A 24,848-nucleotide genomic window follows, 5' to 3' on the forward strand; every position below is an offset into this window, starting at 1 on the left:
GTGTTGGGCAGAAAAGTCACCAAGCGTAACATTCCCTAATATCTCGCTCTTCTTACCATTATCTCTGTTTGCCGTAGACCTGAGTTTTGGCATCCCTGACTGGAAGAGGCCTCCTAAGCCAGGCGGTCCACCTCCACTGTAGCTACTGTTGCCACCACCGCTGCTGCCACCACCGCCACCACTAAAGCCACCGCTGTTCCCACTGCTGCCTCCTCCTTTAGGATCTGCAGTTAAACAAGTCGGGAGGGGGGAGTGAGAATGTTAACCAACAATAGAATACAACTTGTAGGTTGTTTGCACACAGTTTTAATTAAATTATGATCATCCCTGATCAAAAGAGCCACTTGAGTTAAAATAAACAGGGAATATTGCAGGTTTTGCTCATGTGGATTCAGAACCCCACAAACAACATTTGCAAATTTAAAGCTGCTCAGTTAGTAGTGTAGGGATTTTGCTGTGTTTCTAGCCCATTAAGCGATATTCAAGTATACTTACTCTCAATTACTGGGGCACTTCTATCATTGGTAACAGCCTTTTTGAGCTTTTTTCCTTTGGTAATATCGGACAGAAGAGCATTTCTCCCTGCTTGCTCTGACCTGTTTAAAACAGGCTTCTCTGTACTGGCCTGCAAAATAACAATAATAAAAGATTAGGTACAGCCAGAATAAGAAGCACTTAAGCACAAAACATGATAGAGGAACTGATCTCCCCGTTATCTGTTAACAACAAGGTTAACCGCAATTTTTTTTAACAAATGGGAAATTCTGAGCATTCCAGTAAATGTTCTACATGAATGCTCTTCTCCATTCGTACAACAGATACTATTGTGAAAGGTTCCCCCCTTACATCTCAGAACTCACAAATATCATTACAATTTTACATATCCAAATAAGTATTTCTAGACTTAACAAGCATATACCACAAGCAATCTGTTAGCCTTTCAGAGAAGCACAAAATCCTCCGTAGCTCTTTTTTTTACAGTTCCTGACTTTTATTTGACATTCATCTTAAGACTGCAGTTCTCAGGAAAAGATAAATTTGTAACATGCACACAGAAAAGCTTCTGATTCCACCCCCGCCCCTCGCCTCCAGTTCTTGAACTATCTTCCACCTTGCATGGCAAGTCACTTTTCTGAATTTACTATCCCTCCTTGTAGCTGCTATGGACATGTTGAGTAAGCGAAGCCTTGCTTCACATGCCTAAAGGAACTTTCAAGATTGTGTCCTTAAGGCCCTTTCTGAAAGATAGTCATGTAACATGCAATTGTTGATAATTTGTTGTGGAGAAACCAGATCTTTCTCTTCTACATCAGTTGCTTTCAAGCTGTGCTCCAGGGAACACTGAGGATTCTACCATTCCTCAAAAGCTTATCAAGGGCTTTCCAAGGACAATCAATAAAGACGGATAAGCTTCTCTGAAAGAAAAATGTTCAAAACTTTGATCTTCTCTTGTAATGTTTGGGGTAATTCTGAGGCATGTTTTCAGAGAACTAGTGCGGTTGGTCTGGAGCCAATCAGAGATGCCCATCTTTAAAGTAATTTGTCGTGACACACCTCACTGTAGGGATGCTTCACAATGCCCTCCGAAGCCATTACAAAATAGCTATGGCTGGGGATAACTGTAGTGATAGTATCCACATTTGATAGTTTTGTTGAATTATTATTCAAAATACTTCCCAAAACTTCATGCCAAACCATACTTTACTCAACTGTTGATATACCTTTGTGATATCTCTGGAGAACGTGGGTTGTCCATGTAAAGGAGTAAATGTGTGAATGAGCTCTATTGTTTCCATTTAATAGGAAGGCAGCACGGTGGAAAACATTTTAAAGGTGTTCGGGGACAGATTTCTATTAACAAGGAAAAGATCTGAATAACTTTCCTGCGTACTTGGTTGTATCCATGATAGAGATCTACTGTACACAGAAACTGTTTGCTGTAGCTACCACTGTGGCTATACTGCAGTTTCCTGTGGTGACATTTAAATAGTGGAACAGGGCAGGCTTTATAATGCAGTGACCTGAAGCGGTTGCCTCAGGCAGCAGATTCTGGGGGTGGCAAGTTCATGTCCTGGTTGCCAACAGCAAGCCAGCTGCCCCTTTGCCTGAAAGCCAAAGAAGATAATCTTTCTCCATTTTTCACTTCCACAAACCATAGCAGGGCAAGCCACATGTTACGGTTCCCAACTTCTCATAATGTTTCAGCCACCACTGCTGGCCAGGGAATACAAAATGGTGGCCAAACTCTTGTAAGAGGACATAACCTTGTGAAAATTCAGAAAGCCCTGTAGGAAGTGTGCTGCTTGGTGCTGTATTTTTAAGAAGGCAATATAGAAAATAAAGAAGGAAGATGATCTCCTCCTATATTTGCCAGCCCATTGCTGGCAACCCTCATGAGATGGGACAGGGCAAAGTCTTGACAGTGTTGCACCACATGCCACTTCTAGCCTGCAGCCAGAAGCCAATGGATAGGCGGTGATGATCTAGGCTTCTCCTGAGACTCTATGGTAAAATCATAAGAGTTTCAGGTGAATCACAGAGCATCTTGCCAGTTTACACCAGAAGTGATGTCATCATGATCTTGGTGCCGATCCCCACTCCCCATTTTGTTCCTGCTGCTCCATCAAGCAGCAATGCGAGGTAAGTGTTTGTTACTTCTAGCTTCTGGGTAGAACAATGGTAGCAGAGAGGCACGGGTGTGTGTGTGTGCAGCAATGGCAACTAGGGCTGCCATCTCAGGTGGCAAAATAGCTTGAGCTGCATCTATACATCCCAGAAACAAAAACTAACATCTTATGAAAGCTGTGAAAAACAAGAGCTACCAAATAGTTGCCTTTAGACGCTCAAAGAAGTGTCAAGGATCCCTGAAAGCTTATTTCTGATTTTAAAAAATGACAGTTTGCTTAGAGAGGCTCCTTTTCTTAAAGACTTGTATTTCCACTATTCAGTATCCCAAAACAGGATGTCCTGGATATATTTGTAAGGGAATAAAATTGTTGAGGACAATGTTTTTATTAAAACCACTCAAAGAAGAGTTTTGATTGGCTGCATCAAACAGCACAGGGCCAGTCCACTTTCACAGCGTCTTGCATTTAAAGTCCGTTGGGTATTGCTTTTTTTAAAAAAAGTATATAGTTCCATAATATGCTTAACATAAAAAATAAAAAGCGAATTATGAAGCAGCTTAAATTTTCCCAGATGTTCAAAAACTGACTCATGCTTGTTCAAGATTCCACGAAGTAAGCATATTTTCCCCTCTCGAGCACAATCATTTAGGAGATTTCCGTTCTAGATTATTTTCTACTTTTCCATTTTTAAAAAAATATTTACATCCCATCCTTCCTCCAAAGAGCTCAGGGCAGCACATACGGTTTCCCTTCCCTTCCCACGTTTTATCTTCACAGCCACTCTGTGAGGTAGGTCAGGTCAATCGGCCCAAGGTCACAGCAAACATTATTGTTGAGTGGAGATTGGAGCCTCAGGGCCAAACTACAAGTGACGAATGACACAGGTTGGACACTTGTCAGCTTCCCTCAAGTTTTGATGGGCAATTTTGGGCCAAGCTACAAGTGACGAAAGACACTTGCCTGGCAAGTGAACAGACTCACGTGTATTCCTCCCTGTTCACTTGCCATTCACTTGCACTCTACTTGATCAAGTGGAGTGCAAGTGAATGGCAAGTGAACAGGGAGGAATGCACATGAGTCTGTTCACTTGCCAGGCAAGTGTCATTCATCACTTGTAGCTTGACCCGTAGGCAGCTTGGCGGAATGCTGGACAAGTGACAGTTGAAAAGTCCATTGGACAGTAGTGGGACAGCCAAGCTGCAAGACCAGGATGCCTACATTTCCCATCAAAACTTGAGGGAAGATGACAAGTGTCCAACATGTGTCAGGCGTCACTTGTAGCTTGGCCCTCAGACTCTGCACCAACACTCTAGGGCCAAGCTAGAAGTGACAAATTACACTTGAAGGGCAAGTGAGCAGGGAGGAATACATGTGAGTCTGTTCACTTGCCATTCAAGTGTAATTCGTCACTTCTAGCTTGGCCCTCAGAATATACCACAGTTGTAACAACCCTTGCTCATGCTGAGGTGGGGGAACAGATGGTAGGGTGAAGGTGTTGCTTTTGGGAAACAATGTCAGGAGATGTGGTGTTCATCACTTGCCTAATAGCCAAATTTACAGGGATGGGAGTAGAGAGGCTACTACTAACAATTCCGCTTTGATCTAGGATAATAATGAAATAAGATCTGTTGTTCAGAATCTGTTGAAAAATAAGATCTGTTGTTCAGAATCTTCTATTAGAGAAGCATGCAGACTTAGACTGCTTGAGCACAGACTACTGAATGAAACTGCTGTCATCTCAGGGCCAAGCTACAAATGACGAATGACACTTGAATAGCAAGTGTATTTCTCCCAGTTCACTTGCCCTTCACTCAATCCACTTGCTGTTCAAGTGTCATTCATCACTTGTAGCTTTGCCCTCAGGCAGTGCCAAACTAAAGGACAGGGTAGTGCAGGGTGGGGGTGGGGGGGCGTTATCAGTAAAATTTTACCATTAAAAAATCAAACCTCATTAAAATTCCAGGGCAATAGATCAACAAAGAGCTAGAATAAAAAGGCTCACTTGCACAACTGAAAGTGTGCCACTTAACAGTACTAATAACTGACATGTTCATACCGTTTTTGCAGGCCAAACAACCACGGTTTTTTTTAAAGAAAGCGGCATGTACAAGATCTCAAAATAAGATATACCAAAACACCTTGTGCAGTTGTTTTACTGCACTGACACAGCTCTGCACATTGTTGACACCTGACACCGATTCACCTTGGTTATTTCCCTGGCTGTAAAGCATCTCTAAGAAACCCTTTAGTCCTGAAACACAATGCTGGGCCAGAAAGCCTGTGCTTTTAACCAGCAAGGGAATTTTGACCACCTTATCATCAGCGAGACAAAAAAATTGCCCAAAATTTCCCAGTAGTCATCGATACATTTGTGAGTCCTGCTTCCTGGTTGTACTAACCACGAGGAAATGTATAAAGAGCAACACCTCTGCAGTGTGTTTGACAGCAATTCTGACTGGAGCACGTTCTATCTATTGTTCTCCTTACTTCATTTATATACCACCTTTCTCCACTATGGGAATCCAAAGTGGCTCACATCATTCTCTTCGCCTCCATTTTATCCTCAGAGGTAGGTTAAGGTTAGAATGTGTGGCCTGCCCACAGTCACCCAGCAAGCTTCCATGGCAGAGTCAGGATTTGACACTGGGTCTCCCGGATCGCAATTTGACACTCACTATACCTGCTAACTACTCCTCACAGCTTAAAATGTGATAGAACATCTCAATGCGGTCATGGCCAGTTTAATCAGTTGTGATTGGTAGCTTGTCCAGTATTCTTCTTGCTGTTCTTATATGTCTATTTGGATGCAAGCAGGAAAAAGAAGCGTGGCTTTTGTGTGTGTGTATTTTAATAAGCACGGAACCCCATTCACAGGGCTCAACTCAGGGCTTCTTCCTCCTCTGGAGGAAGAACAGGCCCACCATCCATTCTACCCAACTGCTAACACTTAGAGCCAAGCTACAAGTGACGCCTGACACAGGTTGGACACTTGTCAGCTTCCCTCAAGTTTTGATGGGAAATGTAGGCATCCCGGTCTTGCAGCTGTAATGGAGAGCCAAGCTGTAAAACCAGGACGCCCGCATTTCCCATCAAAACTAGAGGGAAGCTGACAAGTGTCCAACCTGTGTCAGGCGTCACTTGTAGCTTGGCTCTTACATACCACGCAACCGCCTACAACACACTTCTTTTTCATGGAGGAAAAAATGCAACTATTCCATGCAGTGGACAGACTTTTCTATGCAAGTTTTATAATGAAGCTGAAACTTACCAGAGCCAATGTCGGAGGAGGTGGAGGAGCTGGAGGAGGTGGGACAGGCATGGTCTAAATTTGAAACTCTCTTCCACAACAGTGAAACCTGTTGATGAGGAACATTACCACATATGTAACTTTCTGAAAATTCAAACTATAGGCTGAATTAAGAAGCAAGGCCGGTCAGTTCTTTAGAGAGTGGCAGAAGAGGTAAAGCAAGAAAGAATTTCAAGCAAGTACAGCCCTGTTTTGTACTAAAATATTTAGTGGAAAGGCATTTGGGGGGAAATTGGGGGGAAACTGTATCATTGTGGTGTTTTGGCTCATTAAAAGGTAATGCACTACTTCTGGGGATTCCCCCCACCCCAACCCTCCGTACACACACACTTTGTAAATAAGATATGTTGGTAATCTGTTAACACATCATCACCAAGTTTATTTTTTGTACACTGACAATACTTAATCAACACACTTTCATGACATCCCAAGGGCTAGATACAGACTACATTTTCCAAAGGCAGAATAGAACTTTTCTGTCTCCCCCCCTGTCCCACTGCAGCTCACCAATCTCCACAAAAATGGGGAGGGGGGGAATAGGGGACCCTGAGAAATGACAAGCAGCAGGAAGAGGGAATCAGAGGAAACCGCCAATTTAGTCTGGATCCAGTCCTAAATCTTGATGTCATCTTGGTTGAACCGTTTTGTTTTTAAAATTGTGTCTACAAATAGAATATATTTTTGTCTGAAGAAAGATGAGATTTACAGCGAAAAAAACCCTGAGGCAAGCCAGTATTTGCATTACAATGGGGAAATGTGATTTTAGAGGTTTATGCAACGATCTCTCCCCACTCCAATTCTCACACTAAAATTGCAAAGGTCAATAACAATAGAAATATTATTTAATCAAATATTATCTCTTGGCTTTTTGAACACTCTACCGTTGATTTTTTCTGACATAAATCTGATATACTATTTCCAGTCACCATTTTACCCTGAAGGATTAGAAATTGTAATATATTTAGTTGAATTTGTTCAACTTCCTGTTAAAAATGGTCAACAGGAAAAATTACTTCTCGCAGCAACCACAGCCATCCTGTTCAACAGGGGTTTTTTTCCACTGCTGCAGTGGTCTGTGGAGTTACTATGTCATATAGCTAACAGCGCTTGCCTACAAAAATCCGTAACAGTATCAATTTGTTTAATCAGAAAATTAAAGTGGCAAAATACAGATTAAAATATTGTTTTGTGCTCCCTCCTCTTTCCTAGGTCAACCCATTATTAAGCAAGGGTGCAAGCAAGGTTTGTTTTTAATTTCTGTACAGTGATTTATTTTTTAAAAGCAAGTATTATTTTAGTAGCAATGTCTTCAAACAGTATATGAAGATTTAGGACCTTGACAGGCACATGGTCCTTGTACAAAGACTTGAGGTAGTACAGTGTCTTCTGGCCCCTTAAAACTAAGTTCATTCATCTCTTTGCAGGTCATAGCCCTGAGTCAAAATGAAGAATACAGATCAGCTAAATTTGGTTCTCCAAGGATGTACTTAAAGGGAAAAAATAGATTTAAGAATGCAACACCACCCCTCCAGAGCTACAAAGATGCATCTTCATGAAGAGGGGATTAAAAAGTATGACTATAGGAATTGATTGACTAGAGACTCACTACCAGTTTGGTGTAGTGGTTAAGAGCGCTGGACTCTAATCTGGAAAGCTGGGTTTGATTCCCCACTCCTCCACTTGAAGCCAGCTGGGTGACCTTGTGTCAGTCACAGGCTCTCTCAGAGCTCTCTCAGCCCCACCCACCTCACAGGGTGTTTTGTTGTGGGGATAATAATGGCATACTTTGTAAACTGCTCTGAGTGGGCATTAAGTTGTCCTGAAGGGCGGTATATAAATCGAATGTTGTTATTATTACTCCAAAAGGCATTAACTGCAGAGTGGTGCATTTCATTATTTTGTGTACAGATAAACAGGTTTTACTTACCATAACTGTTGTTCATCTAGGTCTTCCGTGCAGGCACACACGGGACTGCGCACGCGCAGGCCTGCCGATACCGGAGATTTTAATAGCTAAAAACCACCAGGGGGCACTCCCGCCTCCCAGCGCGCATGCGCGGCCGCTTTCCCGCCGAAACGGCTCTTAAGAGGCGGAGCGCCCCCCACATACCCTCAGTTCCTCTTTCGCCGCCCCCTGCAAGGTAAGTACCAAGAGAGTTAGCGGGGAAGGAGGGAGGGCATGTGTGCCTGCACGGAAGACCTAGATGAACAACAGTTATGGTAAGTAAAACCTGTTTTTCATCTACGGTCTTCCTGTGCAGTCCCACATGGGAAGATTCCAAAGCTAAATACCTGGGTGGAGGTGACGCCAAGGCATCACTCAAAGATGGAGTGCAGAACAGCTGTGCCCACCGCTGTCTCCTTTCTATCTAGGATGTCCAGCGCATAATGCTTCACGAAAGTATCCGCCGAGGCCCACGTTGCCGCTCTGCAGATGTCCTGGAGTGGAACACCCCTGAAGAGAGCCGCTGACGACGCCTGGGACCTGGTGGAGTGGGCATGCACTTCCAAAGGACAAGGTAAGTTAGCAGCAGAATAACAAGTCAGTATAGCCTGGACCACCCATCTAGAGATAGTCTGAGACGAGGCCCGGTTACCCTTATTCTGTCCAGCAAAACAAACAAATAAATTAGAGTCAATCCTAAACGGTTTCACCCTATCCAAATAAAATAAAATGGCCCTGCGAACATCCAAAGAATGAAGGGCCGTCTCTGCCTCAGAAGCCGGAGTTGGAAAGAAAACTGGTAGAACCAATTCTTGAGACAAATGAAAACGAGCTACCACTTTAGGCAAAAATTCGACCTTTGTACGAAGAACGACCTTCTCAGGGTGGAATTTCAAATAAGGGGGCTCGCAGGATAACGCCGCTAGCTCCCCAACCCTCCTGGCTGAAGTAGCCGCAACCAAAAAGGCCACTTTCATGGACAAAAAACGGAGTGGACAGGAAGCCAAGGGTTCAAAAGGCTTAGACATCAAACGAGTCAGAACCAGGGGCAATGACCACTGAGGGACCAAAGCCCGCACAGGGGGAAACAAATTATTCAACCCCCGTAAAAATAATTTAGCAGAATAGTGGGAAAAAACAGATTTTCTATCCACTGGAGGATGAAAAGCAGAGATGGCTGCCAGATAAACCTTGACTGAGGAGTTGGCCAAACCCTCCTGTTTCACCTCCCACAAAAAGTCCAAAATATCAGAAAGGGTGGACTCAAAAGGATCCAAACCCCTGCGACTACACCACACAGAAAATTTGTCCCACTTAAGGGCATAAGACTGTCTGGTAGACAAATGTCTAGCATTTAAGAGAACATTAGTCACAGCCTCGGAGAAGGCAGCCCCGGTCTGATCAACCACACTGTGAGTTTGAGTCTCCTGATGTCGTGGTGAAGAACCCCCCCGCAGGTCAGGAGATCGGGAACCACCGGGAGACGGATTGATTGAGTCTGCAGACTCAGAAGGGAGTGAAACCAGGGTTGCCTCGGCCAATACGGGGTCACCAGGATGACGGACGCCCTGTCGCTCTGGATCTTGCTGAGGACCCGTGCCAGAAGCGGGAACGGAGGAAAGGCATAACACAGGGGACCTGACCAACTTAATTGAAACGCGTCCCCACTTGATTCTGGGCCTACTCCTCCTCTGGAACAATAAGCTAGGACCTTGCGATTTTCCACTGTCGCAAAGAGGTCCAACTCTGGAGTCCCCCATTCCGAGAAGATAGGGGCGAGATACTTGTCCTGGAGGGACCACTCGTAGTTTTCCCTGTGGAGTCTGCTTAGGTGGTCCGCCATGGAATTCTGTACCCCCGGGATGTGAACTGCATGCAGCCACACAGCATGATCTATGGCCCACTTCCAGAGTCTCAACGCCTCTGTGCAGAGAGCCACAGACGCCGTGCCACCTTGCTTGTTGATGTAAAACATTGCCGTCGTGTTGTCTGTCAGGACTTGAATGGACTTGTTCCGCATGACATCTGAAAAGGAGATCAATGCATATAAAATTGCCCGTAACTCAAGAACATTAATATGTTCCTCATGTTCAGACTCAGACCATAACCCATGGGCATAAAAGCCAGCACAGTGAGCCCCCCCAACCGAAAAGGGAAGCATATGAAGTAACTGACAGATGAGTTTGTTGAAAACCAAACTCCATCCCTTTAAATAAATTAGCATCATCCAGCCACCACTCCAGGGAGGACACCACCCCCCTAGGGACGGAAAGTCTCCTATTTTGAGAATCACGGGCCGGTGAGAACACTGAATTGAACCACAATTGGAAGGGTCGCATAAATAACCTGGCCAGTGGAACCACTGCTGTAGTAGAAGCCATGCAACCCAAAAGGGTCTGGATAAAGCGAACAGATTGGAAACGACACCTCTGAAGGGTCGAAATAAGCCTCTTAATTTTTGAAGCACGCTCTGTAGGTAAGAAGCCCGCATCCCTAACACCATCCAAAATTACTCCAATAAATTGGATGGAGCGCACAGGGGTCAACTTGGATTTCTTCTGATTAACAAAAAGACCCAGGCGTAAACATAAATTTAAAGTGAGATACACCTGATTAGACACAGATTCAGCAGAATCACCAACCAAGAGCCAGTCATCCAGATAAGGAAAGATTTGGCAGCCCTGGAGGCGTAAATGAGCCACCACCACTGCCACACACTTAGTGAACACTCTAGGTGCAGTGGCCAACCCAAAGGGCAAAACATTGTATTGAAAAACACGTTGACCATAGACAAAACATAAAAACTTTCTGTGCTCAGGGAAAATTGAAATATGAAAATACGCATCCTTCAGATCCAGGACTGCAAACCACGACTGTCGGGGCAACAAAGTCAAAACCATTTGTAAAGTAACCATTTTGAATTTACGAACTCGTATAAATTTATTCAATCCCCTGAGATCCAGGATAGGCCGAAGCCCACCATCCTTCTTCTCCACTAGAAACAGGTTGGAATAGAACCCCAAACCAGCTGAAGCAACCGGAACCTTCTCTATAGCCCCTTTCTGCAAGAGGGCTGAGAGCTCCCCCAGGATCTCTGAATGAGGGGGGTCAGAAGAAAACACAGGGAGACGTAGGTAAGGTAAACCAAGAAATTCAACTTTATAACCAAACTGGATAATAGACAAAACCCAAACATCGGAACAAATTGAACACCATGCATCCAAGAAAGCATTAAGCCTGTCCCCAAATGTGGGGTCAGGTCCCTGTGATTGTCAGAATTGCTTATGCAATTGGTCCTGGTCCTTGGCCTGATGCTGTTGGGAACCAGGCTTGGGACGTTGGCCCTGCCTCCGTCTGGGAAAGGCAGATTGTGGGCTCTGGTAGTTCCTGCGCGGCTGGTAAGCATACCCTTGATAGGGCTGATAGCGGTGTTGTCTGCCACGCTGGAAGGAACGATAGTATGGGCGAGAAGACTGCTGCGACGGCTGGTGTAGAACCCCATACGAGCGGGCTGTCAGACGGTCGGTCCTCTTCTTAGAGAGGAACTCGTCAGTTTTCTCTGAGAACAGGGTGGTGCCCTCGAACGGCAGGTCCTCAACCCTGTTCCTCGTCTCCACTGGGAGGGCGGTCGTGCGAAGCCAAGCGTACCTGCGCAGTACCACCGAGGAGAGGAGCGATCTAGATGCGGTGTCAGCCATACTTCGCCCAACATTGATCTGGTGTCTGGATAGGCGGACAGCCTCCTCCTGAATGACCCGAAGCAAGGTGCGCTGGTCTTCGGGAATCTTAGGAAGAAAAGACGCCACCTTCTTCCATAAAAACAGTTGATAGGCCGCCATCATCGCGGCATAATTCGCCACTTTAATGCCAAACGTAGCTGAAGTATACAACTTCCTGCCCAAGGCATCGATCTTTCTACTATCCTTGTCAGTTGGAGCCGACAGAGAGCCCTGGCGAGGCCGAGCTTGCATCTCCTCAGTGACAAGAGAAGATGGAGGAGGGTGAACGGCCAGGAACGGGTGAGCATCATCTTTGGTCCTGTACAAGCTCTCCACCTTCCGGTTAGTGGCGGTAACAGACGCAGGTCGAGACTGCAGTTTCTTCCAAAGATCAGCAAACCCCTCTATAAGGGGAAAGGCAATCGAGGGAGTAGATCCCGAATAGATATGTTGCAATATCTTATCAGTAAATTTAGATTCAGTGGAAGTCACTTCAAGGTCCAAGGCTTTCGCCATTCTTTGGAGCAACTCGTTATAGGCCCGAAAATCATCAGTGGGCGAAGCCTCATCAGATGGCCCAATTTCCCTTTCAGGTGACTCCGACAAAGGAGAAACACTGTAGCGGGCCCGGGGCTGCGGAGAGACCCGATCCGACGGGAGGCGGGACGGGTCATATCCAACATCGGAACCGACTCGAAATGAGGGAGACAACGAAGCACCTCTATAATGTCGGTCAGAGTAGTATGAACTCTCCCTACTAAAGTAACGAGGAACAGGTTCATCTCGACGTCGACTCTCCCTGGATCGGCTCCGGTAGGACTGCGGCGGGCTTCGACAGCTAGAGCGATGGGTAGACCGACTCTGTCGACTCCGAACCGACCGAACCGAGCCTGATTTGTAGGAGACCGCTCGGGCCCGACCCGAAGGTGTAAGAGGCTTCTCGAGGAGTATGACGTCGTCCTCCTGAGCCTCCCGGTCCGGAGGAGTCTTGGACTGCGGACGATCACTTGCTTCTGCCCGCTGCTCCACTTGGACAGGAGTGGAGTCGATCGGAACCGACGGGGGAGAGGTGAGTAAACCTTCCAACACTGCCTTATCATGCTTACTGGAATGCTTATGCTTTTTCTTCTTCTTTTCAGGAACGGTCTTCGACCTTGCAGAGGGATCCGAAGTCATCGGAACCGTAGAGGTTGTATGAGTTGGAGGAGTCGACCTCGGAACCGACGGGGTCGAACTTCTATGGGCTCCATGGGCAGGTGAAGCCTGGACAGCCGACGAGACCGAAGGAGGTCGACTTGCCAAAAGTCTCGGAACTGAAGCGGTTGGTTCCGACAAACTCCGACCCGAAGGGATCCTCTCGGGCCTCGACTCCGAGCGACTCGGAGACGGTTGTGAATGAGGAGTCTTGGAACCCGACGCCACAGGAGGACGAGAGGACGCAGACGGAGCAGACGAAGACTTCGGTGGAGGGTCCTCGACCGACATCGCACGCTGCCAGAGGAAGGCATGCAAACGATCCGCCCGTTCCGCCCTGGCCTTGGAGGTAAACGCGCGGCAATGCTTGCACACCTGAGTGTTGTGTGTTTCTCCAAGGCAATATAAGCAAACGGAATGACCATCCGACCTTGTCATCTTATGATTGCAGGTCTCGCAACGCTTAAACAAGGCCTTCTCAGACATCGCGAACGAAGAAAGCTGTAAACCTCAACGATCGGCGGCGAAAGAGAAACTGAGGGTATGTGGGGGGCGCTCCGCCTCTTAAAAGCCGTTTCGGCGGGAAAGCGGCCGCGCATGCGCGCTGGGAGGCGGGAGTGCCCCCTGGTGGTTTTTAGCTATTAAAATCTCCGGTATCGGCAGGCCTGCGCGTGCGCAGTCCCATGTGGGACTGCACAGGAAGACCGTAGATGAATTATATTTGCCTTGGGTTAGATAACACATATTTTGTTCAGATATATTGAGCAAGGTACGCATGGTAAACATTCTTTCCTACTGACCACCCCCCATCCCAAAATCTGCCAGGACCTCTCCTTTAACCATTCAAAACTTGCCCTTGATCCCCTACTGATCGGGCATTTAAAAAAAATTACAAGTTGTCAATTCTGAACATGTAAGTAAACAAAATTTAGCTGCATGCACATGTGAAGCTCAACTAAGAGCCAAGCTACAAGTGACGCCTGACACAGGTTGGACACTTGTCAGCTTCCCTCAAGTTTTGATGGGAAATGTAGGCATCCTGGTCTTTCAGCTGTAATGGAGAGCCAAGCTGTAAAAACAGGACGCCCACATTTCCCATCAGAACTTGAGGGAAGCTGACAAGCGTCCAACCTGTGTCAGGCGTCACTTGTAGCTTGGCTCTAAGCGAGAAATCCAGCTCCTTTCCTCCAACATCATTGGTTGACATGCTGGAATGGTGATGTTTCCTGCTGCCAGTCCCATCCAAGCCAACGAATGACAGAGTTCTGATGCGTGCAAAAGTAGGTGAGGTTGCATATGCTGAATAACCCCTTCCACCTTCAACGGAAGCTCTAGCTCTGTTGCGCATGGCTATAATACACAACATTTCAACAGACCTACAGTGTCATTCTGAAGCCCTGCTTGCAGTATTCACCAAGAACTTTCCCCTCCATCTTTGTGCTGTCTCTTACAGCTGATCTAAGTACCGCAATGCCCATCTTTGTTCAATAGCAGCTATGTGCTTTTTTGATCTCTAAAGATAGCATTGCATTAGAACAAAGTAAGGCAGCATGTAGTAAAGTCATTCTTTGGTATTACTTTTTTTACAACATGAGATTCAGAAAAGCCCCTCTGAGCCTGCTTCCACCACATACATACATTGGTAATATTTAACTTATTTTAAAGTTGCCCTTCCACTTACTCAAGAGCCCACCAGGACAACGTACAGATGTTTTAAAATTCAGCAAGGGTGAAGTACATCTGATCTGAGTCCCACTGAAATCAAAGGAACTAAATTGTGTTGTTAAAAAATCTACAACATTGCTAAATATGAAGATCAAACTCATTGAAACAGCTGGTGATTTGGGATCAACCCTCCTACAAATCAGAAATGTATCTGAGGAAATCAGGTTGATTAAATCACTGCTGGGGAGGAAGCATTTCATACCCTCCTCACATACATTTTTTTTTATCTAAAATCATCCTCCTTGAAACTACTTTCCCAGTCAAAGAAAAAAAAAACAGACATGTCTTTCCCCCCCTTAGGGCAAAGTACAGTTCAGGAAGTAATAATTTTGAGAAATAAAAATAGTGTATTTGGGGGGGGGGGGGAGAATTAAACAGTCCTCCTCCCTCTACCAGTTATATGAGACCTGATTGACTCACTCCCCACCACTTGGCACGGTGACTTTTTATAAAACAAATGCAAACATGGCTTTCCCACCATCCTGTCTCTCTTGGAGTCAAGATATATCAAAAAGATGAAGGTCTGCATTCTTTATGGTTTTAATAATTTAGGATGTCGACCATTTCAAAACAAGAGCAGCCTCCCCAGCTAAATTATTAAGGAGCTCATAAATCTCCTTGTATCAGTCTTGTACAATACTGTAGGACTGCAAACCAAATAGTCAACATGCACCTAATCAGCCATTTTAAAGCAGCTATTCTAGAGACGATTAGCTGTAGATGGAACATGGAACTCAAAGGCAGAAAGCACACTGGGTTACTCATTTCCTGCATGATTAATCTCCAAGCAAAGAAAGAGGAAGGCCAAAACAACAGTGTAGGATTAACAAAAACCCCATGAAGCTAATAGAACTTAGCAGGGGAAAATATTAAGTCAGTAGTTTAAAGGGGTGAACTCTCCCGTCTACCATTTTCCATCTCTAGTGTTTCTTTAACGAGGATAACTTAACAGGGCAACACCTCACATACGAAAGGCAGAATAAAAATACTGAACTTCATCAAGTTCAGCAATGTTAATATTTAAGTGCAGTCATGTAGGAAATGCCAATGGGGTAGAGAAGATTTTAGCAAGTTATTTTTTTTAGGTGGGGAACTTGGCAAAGCTCATTCACAGCTCAGAAAGAGTATTTTCATGGAAGGATTGAAAGATACATTCCCCATCTTCACTGATGAAGAACTAATACAGCCAGGGTTTTTTTTCAGCAGGAACGCGGTGGAACAGAGTTCCGGCACCTCTTAAAAATGGTCACATGGCCGGTGGCCCCTCCCCCTGATCTCCAGATAGAGGGGAGTTTAGATTGCCCTCGGCGCTCCCCTCTGTCTGATGATCAGGGAGTGGGGCCACTGGCCATGTGACCATTTTCACCGAGGGCAATTTAAACTTTAAAAAAGTCCCCCTTGTTCCAGCCGACCCAAAGTGATGTCATTGTTCTGTCTTGAGTTCCACCGCTGAGTTCCACCACCTCTTTTCCCAGAAAAAAAGCCCTGAATACAGCCCATGGACTGAAAAGTGCACAGCATCCGAACTACAACCTCTGTCACCAACCTCACAAAAGTATGTGTGTTTCCTTTCAAAAAGGCATATTTCCATCTATATTCAGCAGGGGACAGAATATAACAGTATTTTCATTTGCCCAAAGACTAATCATACAATTGTTAAAAAAGAAACATGTCTGTGGTACACTTTGTTGGATTCACATGGTTAGGCCCTCAGGCACAAATGAATTATACCCCACGTGTGCACTCTCTAAATTATGCTTTTATCAGTAACAATGAAGTTAAATGTTGGCATGTTGGTGTGGCCTCCGTATATTACAAAAGTAAGGCCTATTTTTGAGAAGATCGAGAGAATAGTTAACACCACATCCTCCTTTCATCTTTCCTTTGTCAACAGATTATCTTCAGTGTTACCCACAGTCAGGGCTTTTCTGGGAAAAGAGGTGGTGGAACTCAGTGGGTTGCCCTCGGAGAAAATGGTCACTTGGTTGGTGGCCCAGCCCCCTGATCTCCAGACAGAGGGGAGTTGAGATTGCCCTCCGCACCATGCGGCGCAGAGGGCAATCTAAACTCCCCTCTGTCTGGAGATCAGGGGGCGGGGCTACCAGCCATGTGACCATTTTCAAGAGGTTCCAGAACTCCGTTCCCCCGTGTTCCAGCTGAAAAAAAGCCCTGCCCACAGTGAACACAAGAAGCCAAACAGGAGATTCATAGAGCCTGTTCATCCAATGCATTGTCTTCTGTAGGGAAGGATCACCTACCACATGAAGAAAGCCATCGGCCAGGTGATAAACCTGCCCGTAACTCAATCAGAGGCCTGCAAAAGACCAGTAGAGAGCATTTTCTCATATATCTCATGGCGCACTAAGTGAAAAATGTCCTGGGAGAAAATGATACATTTTCTTTTAGGATCTGTTTGCACTGGTAGAAGAACAGCAAAAGCTGAAGTGTCCCACCCACCTCTATGTTTATTGTTTAGAAGAGCTAGAATAGCATCTCTGATGCCCATAATCGCAGCCATCCCACTGTATCCTAAGGACAAGCGTATATACAATGCTGTCTACTGGAGGCCCTTTGAAACAGCTTCCATAGGATAAGTCTGCTGTGTCACAGCATGCTTTTAAACATAATCGTTACAGCAGCGTGCACATAAATTACCGGAGCCATGTGCATGCAAACAGCTTTCCACATGAGATGTCCACCATCTTAAAGAATGCAAAAGCACCCTCCACAGGTTAGCCACAACCTGTTGTCTCTTCTGTGACACATCAAATGATAAGCTGCATATTCAAAATGTAGATGGCTCTGTATTATTTACAGTGATGCCCAGAGAAAGCAGAGGGGCAAGAAGTTGCATGACTAAAGGCTCTCCCCAGAGTAATCACAAACACACCATCAATAAGCATTACTCTAGTCAACTCTATTTAATTCACAAAACACACCCCAATCGCAGACTTCTACTGAGGTGGCTGATCACGTCCACACCCAAATCCACCTCTAAACTGAAATTCAGCCGCTGCCCCAGCACCAGCTTCTGCTTTCTTGCCAGCACCAGGAGCAGCACTGCGTCTGTATGTGTCCCTGTCAGCTTTGCCATGGGTAAGGCGAGCAGGACGCTCACCCTCCAAACCTTTAGGCCGTGGTCTGCCAGTTTCAGGACAGCTGCGCCATAAGGTGGCAGGAACAATTTCAGGTGGCAGATGGTGCCACCAGAAATTGTACTGGATGCCTTCGTTGGTCAGATACCAGTAGAAATGCCTCCATGCAAACTGCTCCTTGACATGGCCACGAGATTTCAGCGACTGCATGGCTTTCATGACGTGGATGTTGAGCACATTCTTGTCTGCCAGCTCTGGGTGCTTTGGCGTGTGAACATCTTTCTTGGCTACCATCACTCCCTCCATAAAAAGGAGCTCGTAAATGGCAATGTGGTTCTTTTTAGGCATCAGCATTGTGGTGAGGGCAGTGGCCTCAAATGCTGAAATGCCTATTCAATTCAATATTCTGCTCTAGCTTTTCCCCAACAGTCTAGCCAGGAGGGCATAACTCAGACAGTTATATCAACCTCAACTGGAATGAAGCAGATCATGTTGTGGACATATAACATTACTAGGCCTCACCCCATGACATCATCAGGCCCTGGAAGGTTGCCAGGGCAAACTTCCAGTGGTTTGCCCCTCTGGCTGTTGATCACTGATGACTGGTGGAAGAGACAAGCTACCCAGTGATTGCCTGCCACCAGCAGGTGGACTGGACAAACAGGTGTGCACACCCTTCCACGATGACATCACTTCCAGAAGTGATACACACATGCAAGGATTACCAAGGTAAGTGCTGCACCATACAACCACCACCCTCTCAATCTCCTGCCAGTTGCCAGAGAATCCTGGCATCCCTAAGGCCTTGCCTTGTGGATTTCAGGGTTTGGGATATTGGGGACTTGGCAACACTATGGGCTCAAATAGACAAGGCAGAGAGCACCATTTCATTCAGTAGATAGTTTGCAAACTGCAGGCTCAAGTAGCCTCAATTTGCCTTGTGGTTGTGCAAGGAAGAGACAGGACATTTAATTCTTCAACCTACTCTCAGTTTCAATATTCAAAACCTGGTCACCTGATTTGTTGTTGGCATTTTAAGGGGGGAAATGCCTTGAGAGTTGCCGATTCTCAGCAGCCTGGAGAAGATGTGCACCTGCTCTCTTGTGCCTTGACTGTTAAGCTCCTCAGAGTTGCCATCCATCCTCAGAGCTGCAGCCAGTCAGGGCCATGGAGTCCAGTAATGCCTGATCACCAAACTGGTTGACGGCACTATGAGCTGCCCCACTGAAGGTCTGCTCGTGGCCCTTGGGTCACATGTAGCCCACCCCCTGCTCTACTCTGTATGTATGCAGATAGTTTTTTCCCCTCCAGTGAAATAAAAAAAGAAATGCAATCCTCCCTCCCACATTTGAAGGTCACAATGCTACACCGTATGCTTTTCCAAAACACTTGGTTCTGTCACTGGTACACAGAAATGCTATGTGTTAATTTCATTTTTTTCACATGCATGGCCTTGCTGCATGAGCCCTCAAGTCGTGTTGTCAATTTCAGCAACCGGGCATATGATACCTCCTCCAACACAAAGATAAATAACTACCAAAATAAAAAAGGCAAGAATACAGATGGTACAAAACAGATGATGAGAAAGAAGGCAGCTCAGATGCGTGGAGGGATGGCAGAAGGGGGAGTTACAAATGCTGCATCAGTGTCAGGGTAAGTCACTTTCCAGCCCTAGTCAGATGGAAAAGACATTTCATTTGAATCATATTTCCATCCTACATGCTGATGACTGAACCTGAACTTTTTAAAATTTGTTCTTGAAAACATCTGAGATCTAGGGGCAAAAGAGAGATAATTTACATTATTGGCCATGGTAGGGGTTAGAGATGAAAAATAACAGCAGGTCAATGGGAAAAGTGTTGTCTGTAAGGCAGTTTTGGAAAAAGCCAACTTCTTTTAAAGAGAAGTGTTAGAAAAAGTAGTAGAGAGGGGAACAGACAAAGCTTTGAGTGCACAGGAAATCTCTACTCATCCATTGCACACCACAGTCTCTCTATACACATGCAATCTAAAAGTTTCTGGGTGACTTGAAACTCAAGGTGTCTCTGCTACACTGTGTAAATATAGATCACTCGGCTTACAATCACAGCAACTAAGATCACCCAGAGCAACAAATGCAAAATGGATTATCATGGAGGATAGATCTTCTAAGGAGAGGTGACTTTCCCTACCTAGTCAAAAAGGGAGGTAGAATGAAGAAATCCCAGGTTTGGTGTGGTTGGAAACTGCCTTTGAAAACCTTAAAATTCAGTTTTAAAAACTGAAGGAAAGCACTGGTGTTTGAAGAGAAGTGTTTTGGGGTACCAGAAAGTGAATACCAGTATTCTTAAACCCAAAAGAGACAGAGAATACTAAAATAAAGTATACCAGAGTGTTTGGGGGAAACCAAGGGAACAAAACCTGCTAAACATAAGAATTTAAGTATCTGTGAAGAGCATAAGAATTAAAGTCTCTGCATGTACTGATTTGACCTCAGCAATATCTATGTTGAATTGCCTCAGAAATTATCAACTCCTGATTTCACCTGACCTTCCCACTCTAAAATAAATAAAATAGTTACTTTTGAATTTTAAAAATGCCTCTGGTGTCATTACGGCAGTTCAAGGACAAAGAAGAGGGAAAGAGGAGGAGGGAATGTTACAGTCAGCTATACAGAACTTGCCCATGTTAGATTTATACATTAACAAGTCGGGGACCTACAAGAATTTGTGGGGGCACATCTTATTTTTCTGCCCCCACTATTTTCTCTTTCCTTTTCCTGAAAGCCCTAATAGATCCTTTCCTTTTCTTGCTCTTCTTCCTACCCACCAGCCAACCTACCTTTATCTGTCCCCCTCAATTTTCCCTCCTTCCCTCCCCCTGGCAGCCTCGACCTGGGAAAACTATGGTCCAGTTGCTTGTGGTCAGCCACTGGGCATGCCCCAGTTGCATGGTGGGGAACCTGCAAGAACTTGCAAGGAGGCACCTCATCTTCCTTCCTCACACTATTTCCTCTTTCCCTTCTTCTGACAGCCCTTCACCTTTCCCTGCTTCCTTCTCTCCTTCCCATCCACTAACTAGGGTTGCCAGGTGCCCAATGGTTTGCCCCTCCAACCATTGCCAGGAGGAGGCAAGCTGCCTGGTTATCACCCACCACAGGCAGGTATCCCAGTTACACAGGCATGCGCCCCTTGCCCTGCAGCAATGATGTCACTTCCAGATATGACATCGTCACAGCGGGTTGGGAGTGCATGCGTGCTTCACACAAGGACTGATTCCTTAAGAATAGGCCCCAAATATAGTACTCCTGCTCCCCTCATGACATTACTTCCAGAAGTGACATCATCACAGCACCGTGTGGAGGCATGCACCAGAGAAAACACAGTAAGTGATACAACCCCTCACAGAAGCCTAAGCAAATTAGAGTTTGTTTCTTGACCACAGATCAGGATTCTCACCACTGTTTAATCCCAGTTCAGAATTCAGAATTTACTGGTGGAGAGGAAACAACTCTCATTTGTATTAATGGCAAGCTGGAGTTTGATTGAAGGCTTCACTAAACCAAGCTTTCAATAACACTCTGTTCTTAAGGGGAAGATGGAAGATGTATGCAAATATTGCAAATAAGCTTGTTCTTGCCTGTCGTGACACCTGGATGCAATGTATATCACTTCGGGAAAGTCTTCTGGAGCCAGGTTTAAAATTCATCTAAACTTTTGCGAAGGCTAAGAGTAAAGTAGTGTTTGTGTGCACACACATGCACACACACAACCTGAGAGAATTTTGGAAGTTTTTTTTTAAAAGCTGCTGTTGAAATAATATCGGTACCAGGGTTTGAACAGACAAATGGCTACTAAAATATGTGAGTCTCAACCCTGTCTTCATTTGCTAAGTATGTTGGAATGGATCCCTGGTACATTTTGAGTGCATAGCGAAAGTGATGCATTGGATGTTTCTATACGATTCACAATTGTGAGGTGTGCCACAGAACAACCGAAACACAAACTATGAGCTCAGAGAGCCTACTGATGTTTAATGCAGTGCAAAATTAGCATTTGGTTGTGCTGTTAAAATATAGACAGCGCATGCAGAGCATTAGTAAAGTAACGCAACTACCTATTTGCATGGACAATTAAAACTCCTGCAGATACAGTGGTGTGGGAACATACTTAAGAGCAGACCGTGCTCTTCTCTATTATCATCAGGAGGACACTTTGCTCTCCTGCGGAACTGACTCTTGCTGGTAGAGTAGGTGAACCAAAACAGATCAATGCCTCCCCAGAGACATTCAAACTGCAACCTTGTATTGGGGTGCGTGTGTTAGACTGCACTTCAGTGTTAGACTGAAGTGCAAATGGCTACATTATGCACAACCATAGGGTAGGCTCTCTTTCCTTTCTGCATGTACCAATTTTGCAGTAGAGCACAGGACAGATGCAAAAGCAGCACTTCATTAAAATCCCAGAAATTCTAGAGGTCTATGAAACAATGCAGTGTTGAAAAACTGCAGAGATTGCCTACAGCTCTCTTTAAAAACCGATTCAGATTTCTTCGGTCTATGACCAGTACAAATGGAAAGATCAGAATAATGTACATTAGAGCAAATAAAAAACAGCTGTGTGTCAACAAGGAGGGTGGACTCTTTCCCCTACAGCCTTAAGCAACATCAGAGTTTGCACATATTTCCCCAGCCTGTGCACGGGATGAGGGACTGCCTGCAGTGTTATGCGTAGTTTACTGATTCGTCCCCTTTTTCCTGTGCAGAGGGATTTCTTGGATAAGGATCTAAAATTTTTCTTAGCAGACAAGATCCTGCACTGGGCAGGGGGTTGGACTAGATGGTCTGTATGGCCCTTTCCAACTCTTATGATTCTATGAAGAGTCCAGCAATAACTGTCCGTTGCTGAATTCTTGGCTTATGTGTGGAAGTCAAGGGTAATATTTTATAAAGCCTCTTACGACTGTGCTGTATCTCGAGATAATTTTGCTGTTTGGGGACATGATTGTGCTGCCCTATGAACTTATTCTACAACACCTCTTCTGTTACGTCTGTATTATTTATGCCAATAAAGGTCGTTGCTGTGTGTGACTGCCTGCAGTGGCCTCATGTTGCATAAGGAAGATCCACATTCTTATCTGCTTCAAGGAACTAACAGGAAAGGTGCATCTTTATCCACATAATTCAAGGACTAGATAGATAACACTGTACACTATGCATTGAACGTACTCTATCATCTCCAAAACCCAGCACCACCTTTTTGCATTTAAGTTGCTTTATCTGCACAGTGGGTATTCAGCGCAAATCTTCAGAGCTCACATAGTGTAATGGTTAAGGTCTGGGAGACCTTGCATCAAATCTCTACATTGGGTTTCTCTCATCTAACCAACCTCACAGGATTGCTGTGAGGATACAGTAGAGGAAGGGAGAATTATATATACCGATCTTCTTGGAGGAAATAAATACATCTGGCAGATCACTAGATCTGGCCCTTCATCATCTTTCCAACATAACAGGATCATTTTCTCATTTACACATAAGAAAACAGAGCTTCTGCTACCTGCTGAGAAAAAATGTGCCTCTAGCCAGGTATATGCTGTGGTCAAGGTCATCATCAATAGTTATGTTCCATGCATGAGCAATATCTGAAATAAGATGGGTTGTCAGCGGAGACAGGGCCTTTCCTGTGGTGGCACCCACCGCCGGCACCAAGGTTTCTGGCGCCTGTGACCACCCTCCCGTGCGTACGCGCACATAGTGTGTACGCGCACCCCTGGACTGTGTGATGTCATCATCACATGATTACGTCATCACAGTGAAGCTGGGGCCATTGGCTGGCGGGTGGCTGGGGTGGCGCGAGGAGGCTGCCCATGCTCCGCACGCCGCCCCGGCCGCCTGCCATGCCTGGCCCGTGCCTGCTGTGCCCGGCCGGGGGCATGTGGTGGTGGTGGTGGTGGCGGCGGCGGCGTGGTGCTGGCTGGCTGCAGCAGCAGCTGCGAGACAGGCACGCCAGCTCCATGGCGGGCGCCTCCACCCCCAGCACTCCCTCCGGCCGCGCGGCGCCCACCACACTGCCTCAATGGTGGCGCCGGCCCTGGTGGCACCTTACTAATACAAAACCTCCTCACACTTATTTGGCTGTGTATTAGATTTCCAGTACCAATTAAAGACACATTTGTTTATTTAGAGCCTTTTGTTGATTATATTTTATTCAGTTTATTAATATTTAACAAGTGCTAAATTCTACCTTGCTAATTTATAGCATCTTTACATTTTTATGATCTTTTACTATTTAGTCCCCACTGTTCTAACTGATTTTCTGCCACACCTATAACACTATCAAAATTTGTGGTAGGGTATGAACTTCTGATGATCTGAAGAAGTGAGCTGTAACTCACAAAAGCTCATACCCTACCACAAATGTTGTTAGTCTTATAGGTGCTACTGGACTCTTGCTCTGCTACAGACAGACTGACCCATTTTGATTTTCTGTCCATGTTGATTAGTTTAGTGCTAGTTCAGTTTTTTTAACTACTGCTTTTACTTGATCTTTTTTAAAATTCTATGTTTTTATGCTATAAATATTGTTTTGAGGCTGTCATGAATGTATTATTGCTGCAATTTCAGCACAGTGGTTATTTTTATTGCAGCTGTATTAATTTTGTGATATATTGAATACTGGCTTTAAACACTCTTTTATACCATTTTGATTGTGCATAAGCCATTTTGAGCACCTTTTGGTGGAGAGGGCAGGACAGAATATTAAAATAAAAAATTGTTAACCTCTAGTCATCAATGACAACATCATTCCTATGAACCTCAGCACTTCCTCAGTCCTTTTAGCTGCTCATTACTGAATATATTCACATTGCACTTTTTGATCATAATATGCTCATATGAGGTTTACTCAGAAAGTCCCACTGAATTCAGTAAGTCTTACTTTGTAGGAGACTCAAAGGTCAAGCTCAGATCAAACTACTACATTCTGCAGACATCTCATGTAATATCCCACAGACATGTGGCTGGAATCCCAGTCGGGCCAGAAATGGCAGGGGTGGGGAGGGAGGTTGTAAGATAAAAGCAGCCAGCAGCATAAAGACGAAGCATCCCCCTCTTGCTTTGCAGAGAAGCTGTACCTAAAAGGGGTGGTCTTAAAATGTGTTGTTCTGACACCAGAGGAAGTGTATTAAACTGTATGGCCTTTACACATAGCACAGAATAAAATCTTCAGGATCAAAAGCCAATATATAACCGAGCTC

General features: G+C 45.2%; 2 protein-coding genes across 2 annotated transcripts in view; both read right to left on the reverse strand.

The window, feature by feature from the left end:
* Positions 1 to 24,848, reverse strand: part of WIPF1 (WAS/WASL interacting protein family member 1) — an 84,914-nt gene that overhangs the window by 16,120 nt on the left and 43,946 nt on the right. The window contains 3 exon segments of the mRNA XM_054971085.1: positions 57 to 224; positions 496 to 625; positions 5,896 to 5,983. Of these exon segments, the coding sequence (XP_054827060.1) occupies positions 57 to 224; positions 496 to 625; positions 5,896 to 5,946 (349 nt within the window). The 5' untranslated portion in view covers positions 5,947 to 5,983.
* LOC129324088 (40S ribosomal protein S10-like) lies at positions 17,472 to 17,966 on the reverse strand. Its single transcript, XM_054971086.1, has one exon. It carries the CDS (start codon positions 17,964 to 17,966, stop codon positions 17,472 to 17,474), a length of 495 nt encoding a protein of 164 aa, XP_054827061.1.

This window comes from Eublepharis macularius, chromosome 2, assembly GCF_028583425.1.
Source record: "Eublepharis macularius isolate TG4126 chromosome 2, MPM_Emac_v1.0, whole genome shotgun sequence".
In the NCBI taxonomy this organism is placed as follows: Eukaryota; Metazoa; Chordata; class Lepidosauria; order Squamata; family Eublepharidae; genus Eublepharis; species Eublepharis macularius.